The sequence below is a fragment of the Hevea brasiliensis genome, chromosome 5 (assembly GCF_030052815.1).
Source record: "Hevea brasiliensis isolate MT/VB/25A 57/8 chromosome 5, ASM3005281v1, whole genome shotgun sequence".
In the NCBI taxonomy this organism is placed as follows: domain Eukaryota; kingdom Viridiplantae; phylum Streptophyta; class Magnoliopsida; order Malpighiales; family Euphorbiaceae; genus Hevea; species Hevea brasiliensis.
The window spans coordinates 18,868,522-18,883,569 of NC_079497.1; the positions used below are offsets into that span (position 1 = coordinate 18,868,522).

Consider the following 15,048-nt stretch of genomic DNA (forward strand, 5'->3'; position numbering starts at 1 on the left):
ATATATATATATATATATATATATATATATATATATATTGTTCTTTTTTGCAAGCCGGCCAATGAGAAATTATATATTAACTCATTTATCTATGAATAATAGATAAATTTATAAACAAATAAAAACATAATTATAATATTATTATTTTAATTATATAAATAAATTAAAATTTTGCTTTTATATATATATAATTAAAATGGTAACAAATTTACAACCGATTAAAAGCAAATATATATATATATATATATATATATATATATATATATATATATATATATATATATATATATATATATATATATATATATATATATACACACATACATACATTGATGTTCTCTCTCGTCTTGAGGAGATTCTCTTGCTTTCCTTAGAAAGTCATGGGTTAATTACCGTAGAAGTGTGGCGTGAGAACGAAAATACGGAAAAATGGTCGATAATCCAAATTTTACCGAAACGGGATGGGGAGAAAATAGAGACGCTAGTCAAGATAGCATTTTGGAGTGGGACGCTATCAACGACAGCGTGCAGAGAGCCACGAAGCCCGGACGCTAGTCAAAGAAGCGTGCAGCAGTAGCGGGACGCTAGTGACAGAAGCGTCCAAGTGTGGGATGCCAGTAATACAAGCGTCCAAATGCGGGACGCTATCGATGACAGCGTGCAGCAGAGATTCTTTGCACCAGCCCGGTCATGCAGCCCCGTCGCCTGCGTCGCGTGCCCGTGGCGTCCCGTCGCGTCCCATCAAGGCAAAATGAACAGAGGACGCTTCTCAAACTAGCGTCCCAAGCTCCCACTCAACCCCGATTTAAACACCACCAACTGCCTCTCTCGTCTCTCTCATTCGTCCCTCTCTTTTACTCCCTTTCTTCTCCCATGTCCAAGCTGCTTCTCCCTTCTCGCGAAACTGCTTGTTGAAGCAGGTGGTGGAGGTGTTCGGTGGACTTAGAAATTTTGTTGTGCTTGTATCCCTGGTACGTATTTTAGTTTTTTAAGGAAATAAATATATATTATATTTAAATATTTGAGTGTTTCATATATTTATATTTGTAGAAAATTGATGAAATATTTATTTAAATATGCATGCATTTATACGTAGTTGTTGAGTAATATTTTACAAATGCTAGGTGATATTGTCATATATTAGAAGAAAAATGAGTGATTTATTATTAATATTTTGAAATAAATTTTTTTGAATAATATATATTTAATTTTTATAATTTTTAACTAGTTTATAGATAATCTTAAAAATTAAAGGAAATATTTTTTAACAATATATATATATATATATATATATATATATATATATATATATATATATATATAGTATAATATTTTGATAAATGATGAAATTTATTAAAAATATAAAATTTTATATAAAAGAATAAATGAATAGGAAAATTCTTTTATAATATATTATATAAAAGAATGAAATGAAATAGATAAGATAATAGTATATTCTTAATAAAAAGTTTAATTATGGAAGAAAATAAATTTAATGTAAATTAGAAATTTAAGGATAATAGGAAAAGTTAATTTAATCTAAAAAGTGGTTTAATTGAAAAAAAATTAGTACTAGGTTAAGATTCGAAAAGAATATATATATATATATATATATATATATATATATATATATATATATATATATATATATATATATACTTTGAAAAATTGTAAAAGTTAGTGAAAAAAGAGAAAAATAATAGGAAATTAGTTTATAATATATTATATTAAAGAATAAAATAAAAGAGATAATATAATATTATATTCTTAATATAATTAAAAAAAATTAATAAATACCATAAATAGCAGAAATAAAGTTTATATTAGTTAAAACATAAAATATATATATTTTTTTTAAATATAGTAGTTGAATATGTAGATTAGAAATATTTAATGTAAAAACTATAGAAAGAAGAAAAAATTTCAAGCAAAATAGTGTTTATAATATTTTATAATAAATAATGTAGAGAATATATAATATAAATGAATATTATTAAGTTGATAGTTCAAACAAAAATAAAAAAATAAAAGAAATTAAAATAATTGAATATTTGTAGTTAACCTAATCGATTATGAGAATTCAGAAAATCAAAAAATAATTAAATGAATCGAACCAGAAAACTAAATTGGTTCGATTCATTTTATTATTTTTTTTCAACACATATAGTTGAATATATGAGGTGAACCGGACTGTTTATCCGAGTACTTATAGAATTTCTTAGGTGAACCGAATCAAACCGCAGTAGCATTAGGTTTGATTTTTTAAAAAAATTTTAGATTTGAATTAAAAATTTAATAGGTTTGGCCGAAATAAAGAACCAAACTGCATATTTATTTGAATTCCTTTTTTTTTTACAAAGTTAGGCAATAATATTAATTATAATTTTTCTTATGTCACGACCCAACCTATGGGCCGGACCGGCACTAGGACCTGGGCCGGCATAAAGCCCCCGAGGCCCGTAGTAAGCCTTACTATTCTCAAATCCATAACCAAGGCCCAAAAACTTAGGTCCAACATGTAAATACAATTAAATAAAATATTTTTATTCGGGTCAACCCAACCCGATAGCCATCGAAAACTGAAATAAGGGGAGCCTCGCTCAACCCTGTTACCTCATTTACAATCTGTTTAAATCTCATAAAATTTTTTCTTTTCATTTATTAATATGAAAACTTGAATTCATACAGTCCCTGACAGGCTTAATACTACTACTAGCACATGCGGAGTCCTAAATTTACAAATTTAGAGAATAATAATACAATTAAGTAATCTTTTCATAACCTGAGAGGAAAGGGACAGGTTATTCTGAAAAATGTCTCCTCCTGTAGCCTGAAAAAATATGGTGAACAGGAGTGAGCGTTCAACTCAGAGAGTAAAATATCAATTTTAACCATAATCTCTATAACTATCTAAACTAATGCACCCTGTAGAGTAAAATGCAACATCAACAACATTTTCACATCATAACATCAAAAAGGTAATTTGGAGCACTCACACACCCTGTAGTATCAATCATAACATATGGGAGCTGATCCCCTATACAGCTCTCTTAAATCCAACCTGGTGCCAGCGAATTACTCAGCTCGGACTTCCACTTAATAACCAAATCGAGGGTCCCAGCGAATTACTCAAGCCGTGACTACCCCTCGAAGGATCGGGTCCCAGCGAATTACTCAAGCCGTGACTACCCCGTCCTATCCATAGTCCACACCACATCACACGCACGCCAACGCACGCACACTGCTCCAAATTACCACAACAACATACATGGCACTTTCACAGTTATGAATGCAACATAAATCGTGCCTAGGATTTATCTACATAGATATATGCATATAAGTGATGCATGGGCATGCTTAAACATATAATAATATCGAAATTACAATTAAAATTAATATTTTACTCACAGTACACCGATGACTATTGTGGTCTTTGGATGCGTAAAATAAATGACCTCGATCACCTAATAATTAAATTATAAATTTATTAGTACTAAGTTAAGATAAAACTCTAAAGAGGCAATAGACAGCCTAATTCATGCCGAAAATCCGGCAGAGTCTCCCCTATACCTGGGACCTACCCAACCTGCAAAAATGCTCAAATAACACTTCTAAATTCTCAATTCCCACAATCACATCTCATCAATATCACATGGCCCCTCCTGGGCCCTCCAAATCAGACAATATTCAAAATCTTAAAAATTACATTTTAGTCCCTATAATTGACATTTTTCAAAAATCCACTCAAACAAGCTCTAAAAATTCTAAAATTTTGCCCCGCGGTCCTTAATAATATTATAAGGCTATTGCAAAATGAATTGTAATTTTCTAGTCACCCATGAATATTTTATTCAAGAATTTTACTCAATTCCATAAGTTTCCAACAGCTAACATATTATTAATTCAACCCAATTTAATATTCACATTTTTAAACCTCCATCCTCAAGCTTCAACCAATCATATAAAATTTAAACATCTTAATTTCAAACAATCTTATATGCCTATATGCTAAAAATTTAACTAAAATCCATCCATATTTCTCAAAAATATTCTACGATCACCCAAAAATTCAACTAAACCATAGAATATCTCCAAATAATTTTACTTTCATCATATATTTTTCTTAGAATTTTTCTCCAATTTTTCCTGTTTAAGAAACACTGTATTTATGCTCTACGCATGCAGAAATAATAAAAATTGTCTTACCCGGTTTATCTGTGTCTCAAAATTCAAAATTTATGAGGAAGCCTCTGGAAGTTGAACCATCTCCATAGCTCACAGAGCCATCACGGCACCACCACGCGACGGTGGCCGGTCGCCGGCGACATTTGCCTGGTCTGATCATACCACCATGTTCCTCTCCTCTTCCTCAGTCCATATGTGGTCTCGGATCGTCGATCCAACGGTCGGATCGTCGTAGATCTGACGAAAAAGCTTGAAAAACCCGAAACTTCTCTCCTCCATATCTCACTCATCCGACCTCCATTTGCTTCAAAATTGGTATCAAAAGAAAGCTCTCGAAACAAGCTTTCCAACGCCACCGGAATCGCCTCGATCGGAAGTCGGATGAAGCCGAATCGCCGAAAGCCCGCCCATCGTGCGCGCGTTTTTTCTCTCTCCTCTCCCTCTCTTGCCGCCGTTTCTGGTGGTCCTGGACGTCGCCGGAGGGTCGCCGGGCGGTGGGGAGCTGCTTGGGACGTCGCCGGCCGGTCACCGGAGAAAGGGAGAAGAAGAAGAGAGGGAAGGAAAGGGAGAGAAGAGAAAATGTGGCGGGGGGGGGGGGCATCCTCCTCCCGTTTTTTATTTTTATTTTTTTTTTTTTTATATAAATGTTGGCTGTGACAGTGGAAACCCACTGTCACACGCCAACAGTCAAATCTTTCTTTTTTTTTTTTTTTTTAATTTCTGGGTTGTTACATCTTATGTGTCATTCAAATAACTAGGATTCTTATTTAATTAGAAAAATGTCAATTCCATCGTTTGCTACCTTATATTGGGATAGAGAAATTATTATTGATGGTGAAGGCTGCGACTATTGTGGGGGTTCATCAACAGTTATTACCATTGGTAGACGCATGGATTTTGGTACTTTAAGTATGAAAATAGTACGTGCAATTGATCTTGAAGTTGGGTGTGAATTTATATCGAATATCTTTTTCAGAAAACCCATTGAAGGAGATGGTTCAGTGAAATGGGACTGTATGGGTTTGACTAATGATGATGATGTAAATATTATATTTAATTTTATTGATGAAATTGGAGCTATGTCATCGATAGAATTATATATTGATATTTTTCGACCGGATGCATCTAGAAATGTTGTTGATGAAGCGGGACCATCAAATGTTGGTACTACTGATGAGGTAGTTGTTCGCTATCAATCATCTGAACTTGATAGTAGTACGTTTGAGGATAAAGTTTTGGGGGTTATCAATGAATCTGAAGATATTTGTGAACGTCGATGGGTGTACGATTCAAATGAATCATACTTTTCTGATAGTCATTATTGCCCCAATAATGGTGTCGATGAAGAGGATTCTGATGAACAATGGATTGATAGTGATGAGGCAGACTTCAATCAGGATGTTGAGCATGATAATGAGGTAGTAGTCAACTTGCCTTCATACTATAACACTCATGTTGCAAACCCAATAATGCCTATTGTCCATCCTCCGCCTTACTGTGAATTAGATTTTTCATTGCTAATAGTTGATCCATGGTTAAAACTGCAATATAGTTCAATGTGGGATCCATCGAATGAGTTTGAAGTTGGAATGACATTTCTGTCTAGAGAGGCTGTCCAAAGAGCTACCAAAGAATATCATTTACTTAGGCACCATAACTTTTCTTATGATGAGACAAAGAGCAAAACGTATTCTATAAGGTGCAAATATTGAAACAACAATTGTAAGTGGAGAATGCGTGCGTCTCGTCGGGAAAGATCTTATATATGGAAAATTACTCAATATAACGGACCCCATACATGTGTTAATCCATCAATCACACAAGATCATAGGCAATTGGATAGCAAATTTATATTTGATTTCATCCTAGCAATTGTACGAGAACAGCCAAATGTGAAGATATCTGCGTTACAAGCAGAAATCAAAGATAAGGTTGGATATATGCCGAGTTATCGAAAAATGTGGAAGGCTAGACACGATGCAGTTGTTAAGATATTTGGTGGTTGGGAGGAATCTCTTACAAGATTGCATCAATTCATGCTTGCGTTGTGCAAACACAACCCCGATTCTTCGTTCTTGATTGAAGATGACCCTCTGTTTGTTAATAATAAATTAAAACTTGAGAATCAGGTTTTTGATAGGATGTTTTGGGCATTCAAACAAACAATTGAAGGTTTCAAGCACTATCGGCCAGTTATTTTTATAGACTCCACATTTTTATATGGAAAGTACAAAGGGTGTTTATTTTGTGCTACGGGACTGGACGGCAATAACCATATTTTTCCTATTGCATGGGGAATAATTGATTGTGAAAATACAAGGAACTGGGATTGGTTCATGTCTTGTTTACGGGTGTTTGTGACTAATCGTTCTGATATTTGTGTTATATCAGACAGACATATTGCCATAAAAAAAGCAATGCAGCAAGATTGGTGGCAGCCTCCTAATGGACATCATCGATACTGCTTAAGACACGTACTGAGCAATTATAACACGAAGTTTAAAAATCCTAACATGAAAGAAGCTCTCCGAAAGGCAGGTTAGTTTTTGCCAAATAATATTATTTTTGCAAGCATTAATTGCATTTTCAATGTTATATAATACAAAAATGTCAAAATTTTTTTTTAACAGCTCACTAAATTCAGAAAAAGAAATTTTATGATGCCATGGACACAATCAAGAGCGAGCATCCAGATACGTTTGAATGGGCCAGAAATATACCATTGGAGAAATGGACACATTCTCATGATGGAGGAAAAAGGTATGGCTCCATGACAACCAATACCGTTGAGTCAGTTAATGGAATGCTTAAGGGGATTCGTGCACTACCAATAACTATAATAGTAGAGAAAATATTTTTCCAATGTGTCCAATATTTTGACACACGCCGCACGACCTTTCGCGAACAATTGCAGTTGGGCTTCAACTTAACCCCGGCATGTTGTCAAATTTTGAATGAAAATTTGAATGAAGCAAACTCACTTAATGTTCGATTATTTAATCGCGATTATGGTGAATTTGAAGTTTGGAAGGATAGAACTGGGGACAACCACATCGTCAAACTTGATGAGAGGACATGCACATGCAAGAAGTTTCAAGAGATACGTATTCCATGTTCTCATGTCATAGTAGCATGCCAATCAATGCCAATCAATTATGAGCAATACGTTTCAAATTATTATACATTGGAACGAACACTTAAGTGCTATGAGTGGCAGTTTCATGCACTTGGACATCATGATGATTGGCCAACAGATAATGATCCAATCCTTGTACTTGACCCAAATCGGAAAAGGTCTAAAGGAAGACCAACTTCTTTGAGGAAGATGAATGAAATGGATTGGATGGTGATTCAAAAAAGAGGGGATCCGTCTAAAATCCATTGAAGGACACTATTTTCAAATACTTTGTATTATTATCATAAATTGTTGGACACAGTTTTCATTATTATGTTTTTATTTTATGTGTATTATTACCCCTCTGTTGTTAGGTTACGTACTTTTCAATTTTATCTTAAATTATTGCATTATTTAATATAATTACTGCATTATGATTTATTTAATATATATTTATTTATGCTCTCTTTTGTTTATGACTTAGATAAAATAATGGCTCGTATAATGCGCACTCCGAAAAGAATTGTCAGTCAACAATAGCGGGCAAGAGTATATGGTTTAATTAGGAATTTGATTAATCTACCTATGGAAATAACACTATCAACTACAGGAGATTACCTACTCTGCATTGTTAAGCATATGATAAGGGTGAATGGGCTAATTCAACAAATCATATGGGAAGGAGAGCTATTAACAGATAAACCTAGATATTTGGCTTTAAAGTCAGCTTTTAGTTGTGTCCAGGATAAAGGTATACTTGACAGTGTATGGTGAAAATTAGAAGCTAACCGTACCCCATCATATTTACTACCTCTTAAAGGATTTGTCAAAGAATATGCTAATTGGGTCGCTACAAGGACAATGTGTCGGGCAAGTGGTATAAAAATGTGTGATAGGAAGAAACATACTCTGGTAAAACCCTGTTTACCTAAAATCAACTACACATTGGAGAAAGATATTTATGACGAGCTAATTAGATCATGTCATGTAAATCAAATAGTCAGACTGACCTAATTAGTTGATGTAGTAAACAATGTTGATGTAGTAAACAATGATGTACTTTTATCTTTGCATTGACTATGTAATGTAGACTTATTAATTAATGCATTGAATGATAAATTTTTATTTGTACCATTTAATACGTGTATTAAATATTTTTTTTACCATTCATGTTTTATTTACTGTATAAGGAAAATATGTGCATTGTTTTACCTGTCACAAATACAAAATGAAAATGTATATTTAATATAATGAATAGGTATGGCTAATCAACAAACAAGAAGAGATTACATTGTGCCAGGTCCAATTGATCTAGAGCTTCTACGAATCCAGTCACAACACCGTTCTGAAGGGATTTGGACTGGTACAATGGAGCATGAGGTGCTTACGTGTAGAAGGCAGGGGAACATATTGCATGCTGACATTGATGACCGAATTGTTCCTCATCTCCACGATTCTGGATTTATTGGAATTGCTAGATTAGGATTTTTTCCCCTTGACTGGCACCTTATTAGTGCCTTTGTAGAACGATGGCGATCGGAAACTCATACATTTATGATGCCAATTGGGGAGTGCACAATCAGTCTTCAAAACGTTGGCATTATCACTGGATTGCCAATACATGGTTCTGCAATAACTGGAATGTCACGAGCCAAATGCCCAGAAGTTTGTGAGCTCTTGTTGGGAGCTAGACCACCTCCAGAAATGATTCGAGGACATACATTAAAATTATCATGGCTAACTGATGAGTTTGGAGCTATTCCACATGAAGCTGATGATTTAACAGTGTTATGGCATGCAAGAGCATTCATATTATGACTCATCGGTTTGATATTTTCCGACAAGACAAACTCACGTGTGAACTTGATGTTCCTACCCCTATTAGAAGACTTGAGGCAAGCTGCGACGTACAGTTGGGGTGGAGCTTGCTTAGCCTTCCTTTATCGTGAGCTTTGTCGTGTTGCAGTTACTGAAGCAAAGGAGATTTCAGGACCCTTATTCATATTGCAAATCTGGGCTTGGGAGAGATTTAAAATAATCTCTCCATCAATAAGAGATCCATCGGCACCTCATGATGCACCCCTAGGTGCTAGGTATGTAACTAAATTTATATTTTTTTTCCATTAAACAATCAAAAAATTGATTTTTATTGCATTATATTTTAAATTTTCTTATCAACTAACAGGTGGAGTAAAGCTCGACAGATCACTGAAGTTACAACCCATGTACTACAACAAATTCGGTACAATCTTGATCAAATACGACCTGAAGATGTAAATCAAAATTCTCAAAATCTGATTTAAAATAGTGTTATATTTTTTTCCTATATTAATCACTTTATGTTTTGCAAATTTAATGCTTCATGTTTTGCTCATTTTCACTTGTAGATTACATGGGAACCATATAATGAGGAATTGTTGGATGAGCTGCTCGACATGTGCATACAGGGCCATCCCATATGGAAGCCAGTGGTGCCATTAATTTGCTTCCATATTATTGAATGGCACCAGCCTGATAGAGTGATGAGGCAGTTTGGTTTGGCCCAACCTATTCCACGACGACCGATGCAAACAGATGAGTTACATGAGATTACTCTCCGATTTAGTGAGAGTAATTGGGCGCACTACCATGCGACGTACATTAATTGTTGGAATAGGCGAGAACATTACATTGTTCAAGGGCAAGAAATGGCACAACCACTCCACCATCATTCTGAATATATGGAGTGGTATCATCGAGTTACAAGACGTTGGATCTCAATAAGTGGAGCTGCCATTGGTTGTGTGGTAATCATTTACAATACATATTTTTTCATCATTAAATACTTAGTAATAATAATTTTTAATTACAGTGTTTAACACAAACTGTAACATAATACATGGACTTCATATTTTTATAGGAGGATGCAATTGAGGATTGTTTGCTAAAATTACAGAACCCATCAACAGAAAATCTGGCTGAAGTTAAACATACATTAAGAAAAATGATGATTGCTCTAGAGGAAGAAAGTCGGCTTTGCCAAATGCCACCTCCTCAATCCGCACCTCAAGCAACAACCTTTAATGATGAATTAGAAGAGGACCAACCCATCAACCAGCCTGAGCCCTCACATAGAGCAGCACGACGCCGATCACGTCCTGCTCGACGTCGTCAACATCCAGTGCGTCCAGCCTCTCCTCCCGATGATGCTTTGCCCCCACCTGTCGCATTCTACCCTTACTGCATCACATCAACGCCTGATCATTCTGATCCTATTCCCGCGGCTCCTGCACTATCTGACCCTGCTCATTACACTGGTTGGATGGCTACCCCATCAATGCCTGGCCCATCAGCACCATGGATGTTATATCAAACTCAAATGCAAAACAGAAGCACATTTGACTTTACTGAGAGTCAACAGCCGCAAACACCATTCGGCGGCTTATTTGCTCCATTTGGTAGACCATCAAGCATTGGGTCATCACAGTATACGTCAGGTCAATTTAGTGGATATGGGTCAAAACAATACTTTGCACCATATCATTTTGGTGCCTTAGGCCATATTCTATCTGCTGCGGGTCTATTTGGATACCATGAACAAAGTGCTGTGCATTATACTGCAGGGGGGGAATCATCGGGACAACATCAAGGGCAAGCTAGCCAACCCAAAGATGCACAAGGTCATCCAGCAGAACATCAAGAAGGGGGAGAACATCGAGTTCTTCGACCGAGACGACATATACGAAGACCTAGTTGTGGCACATGACTGATTTAAATATTTGTTATCATTTATATATTAATTATGAAAACTTCTCTCAAGTTATTTCTCGCTTTAAGTCAATTGCTACAATATGTTAGTGACAATTTTATATTTTTTGCACAATTAAATTTTCTACAAATTTTTAATAACTTAATTTGGCACTAACTGAAAATAAATTACAGTATTTAAATTTTATATTGTTATACATGCTAACACATAATAAATAATAATTTCATTTCTTTTAAAATTTAAATTTATTAATTGCTATCAACAAAATAAATTATTCCTAATTATAATAAGAATAAAAATTAATATTAAAGCAACGAATTTTACTTAATTTCTTATAAATTTCAATTTTAATTTTAATTTTTTTAACTTGTATTAATTATTACAAATTTTTATATGAGTATGGCCTTAGGATGCTAAATACTTTCCATTCAATTGTACAACATTTAATTTCTTTAAATCTATAAAATTAATTATTCTTTTAATAATTACAATTTAAATTTTTATTCAAAAAATTTAGTTCAAATAATATTTTTATTTTATAAAACTCACATATTTTTTTAAAAAATTATAGTATATATTTTTTTATTTTTTTCACATAAAATTTCTAGTAATTTGAAATTGCACAATACCCTTTTACATTTAACATTTAATTTCCTTAAATATATAAAAATAATTATTTACTCTTTAATAAAAATTATACTACATATTTTTTGTTAATTTAATACAAATACAATTTTACACTTTAATAATTTAAATTTATAAAACTATTATATTTAAAAAAAATAAGTTATTAAAAAAAAAAGAATAAGTTAAAAAAAAAATGCTTTGTGGAAATCACTACTCATAGTAGCGTTTTGGTAGAAAATTGATGTCAAAATGCTATTATCAATGGCGTTTTGATAGAAATGCTGGTGTCACTAGCGTTTTGAATTAAAACGCCATTATTAGTAGCGTTTTTATACTAAAACGCTATTATTAGTGGCATTTTAATAGCGTTTGACGAAATTGTTTTGAAACGCTATTTTTAATAGCGTTTTGAACATTAAAATGCTACTAATAGTAGCGTTTTTACGCTTTGACTTTTTCTCCTACCAATCAAGTAAATTTTACAAATGACACTCAATTTTGGTAATTTTAGTTTTCACATTACCCTTTTAAGGTCAATTTCCCGAAAGTCATCGTCTTATATGAACCCGGTTGTTACCTGTTACCTCCTCGCCTAATCTCCTTAATTCTTCTTACCTTATTTACCGCTCCCTGTTTTTTCTTCCCATTGCCTTTCCTCTTCATGACCTAACCTAACCAAACTTTGGAAGAAATTATCCAAATGATCGAATCCATGAACTGCGAGGAACTTTCTTTAGAGTTAGTTGCATCTGACTCTACAGGGATCCAACTTATAGATGATAAACTTGTTGCTTGTATTATTGCATCCATGAAATATAATCCTTGGGTTTTGAAAAACACCATGAGCAAAGTTTGGAGAATGGCAAAAGATTTTCAAGTTCAAAGGGGATCGAATGAATGCTTTATTTTGCATTTTGCAAATGTGAATGACAGAAACAAGATTTACAATGAGAGCCCCTGGTTAATGGATAACAATTTGATTATTTTTAAGAAGTGGCCTCCAAATAAACCCATTCAAGATATTGATTTCTCAACCACTAGTTTCTGGGTTCAACTGCATGGATTGCCACCGAGTTTTTGGAACCAGATCAGTGCCATGAAGATTGGGCAACTTTTTGCAGATTTTATTGATTGGGAAGACCCAATTAAATATTAGAGAATTGGGCAGATTTTATGAGGATTAAAGTTTGGGTGCAAGTGAATAGACCTCTTCTCACTGGTTTCCATATTAGAAGGAAAGGGGAAAAAGAGAGTGGATCCTATTCAAGTATGAGAGGATGCCAACCTTTTGTTTTTACGGTGGTATCATTGGCCATGTTATCAGAACTGTGAGAAATATCAACTTAAGGCAGCAGGATGTTCAGAGTCTCCTTTCAGGTATGGATATGGATTATTGCCAAACCTATTATCCTTCATACTCCATGACTCTCTACTCAAAATCAACCTCTGTTGGAATCTGCTTCTGTAACTCAGACAAATGAAACCCTTACTATCATCCCTTTTACCCATATTTCTCAGCCTTAACTTACGTAGGAGGTGGCGCGTTCCTCAAACTCTGTCACTTAATTGGTGGAGCCTCTTCCTCCCTTGCCACATACCATCATTAATTGCCCTGCTTATGATGAACCTATAATTTCGATGAGTCCATAGAAACTCTTCACCTCTTTCAATGTTGTTTCACTGCCTAAGATTGTCTTAGAAGAAAACCTTTTGAACTCACATATCTCTAATTCTCTCTATTGATAGTCTTTCATCCATCTTTAGTCCCCATCCTTTGGGTGAAAGTTCTGACCCCTCATTTAATGCCTCTGCCATGGGAAATACCTTATCAACTTTTTTGGAGGTTGTTGGAGATAGTAACCCCCCTATAAAGAATCTTACCCCACCACCCTCCTCTCTCCCTACTATTGAAACATCTATGGGGCTAGTGCGATCAATCCACTCGACTATAGCTCCTTCTGATACTGAAACAAGCCCATCAAAGCCCTTGGCATAACAGAGAGATTTCGCCAAGCCACTCTTTAAGATCATGAAACTAAAAATCCCAAGTTAGACGACTTCACCTTAATTGAGCCCAAAGAGCTTGATTGTCTGATCCATCTTGCAAGCAGTTTGTATAAACCTAAAAATGTTTGTGCTAGCCCATCTCCTAAAACCATAGCCTCTATTCTCAATTGGCAAGGACCCCTTCCATCGATAGACCACTGCCATAGTCAACCCATTACCTACACTTCTCCTCTACCACTAAATACCTCCCCTGCTCTCATTCAGTCTAACACTTTTGATCCTTTGGAGACCGCACTCTCGTGGTAGAGAATGTTCGTAGCCGCAAATGGAAAAGACAAGCAAGAGTTGGTGGCGATAAAAGTTGCGAGGATGTTTCGGTGAACACTAACGAGGTAGATGAAGCTCCGAAAAACGTCAATGAAACAAATGATGAGCAAGTGAATGCTCCACGATACGAGAATGAAAGTGTTGATGTCTCTCCCTCCTTTGAGGCCCTGGTGGCTGGCCAGAAGCCACCCAAGAAGCCATGACAAGCCTGTCTTGGAACAGTCAGGGGATTGGGCAACCTCACGCAGTTCGAGCTCTGGGAGAGCTCATAACCATACACCGCCCCTCCATTGTATTCTTGATGGAGACTAAAAATAAGCAAGGTTATATGGAAAGGTTACGCCGAAGATGTCAATTTCAGTATGTAGAATATGTTAATCCGGTTGGGCTCTCATGAGGTCTTTCCCTTTGGAGGACTGATGAAATTCAGATAACAATTCTTCACTCCTCTGTTTATATGCTAGATACAATAGTCCAGTTGGAAGGTACCACTTGATATTGGTTCTTTACTTTTGTTTATGGCAGCCCTTATTATGAAAATAGAAATGTTTTTTAGACAGAAATTAGTAGCCTTAGAGGGGTTTCTTAGGAGCCTTGGATTTGCATTACAGATTTAACTCAGTTCTTTCTCAGGATGAGAAATTGGGGGGAACAATGTTACTACTTCTTAAACCCGGGGTCTCTGATTTTATCAATAATGCTGCTCTTATTGATTTGGAATGGAAAGGTTCAGTGTACACTTGATTCAATAAGCAGTTTGCTGTCACTGCGATTCAAGAAAGGCTGAATCATGCTTTGGTATCCATTGAGTAGAGAGAATTCTTTCCTAGAGCTTTTATTTTGCATGAATCTATGGTTAGGTTAGATTACCAACCTTTAGTTCTCTTTTTGGAAGGATTGTACAGGAAAAAGCAATTCTTATTTAGATTCGAAGCTAAATGGTTACAAAACTCTGATTGCCTGAATGTCATTTTTGAGGCCTAGAATAGATATGCCCGAGGATCTCCTATGTTTACTGTTGCTCAAAAACTTAAGCAGT

General features: G+C 34.9%; 1 protein-coding gene across 1 annotated transcript; it reads left to right on the forward strand.

Moving 5' to 3' along the window:
* Positions 1 to 5,918: 5,918 nt before the first annotated feature.
* LOC131180085 (protein FAR1-RELATED SEQUENCE 6-like) lies at positions 5,919 to 6,728 on the forward strand. The gene has a single exon (XM_058147695.1). The coding sequence runs from the start codon at positions 5,919 to 5,921 to the stop codon at positions 6,726 to 6,728; it is 810 nt and encodes a 269-aa protein (XP_058003678.1).
* The last annotated feature ends 8,320 nt before the right edge of the window (positions 6,729 to 15,048 follow it).

Coding starts and splice junctions, on each gene's coding strand:
- LOC131180085 (XM_058147695.1), top strand. CDS start 5,919: ATGCGTGCGTCTCGTCGGGAAAGATCTTATATATGGAAAATTACTCAA.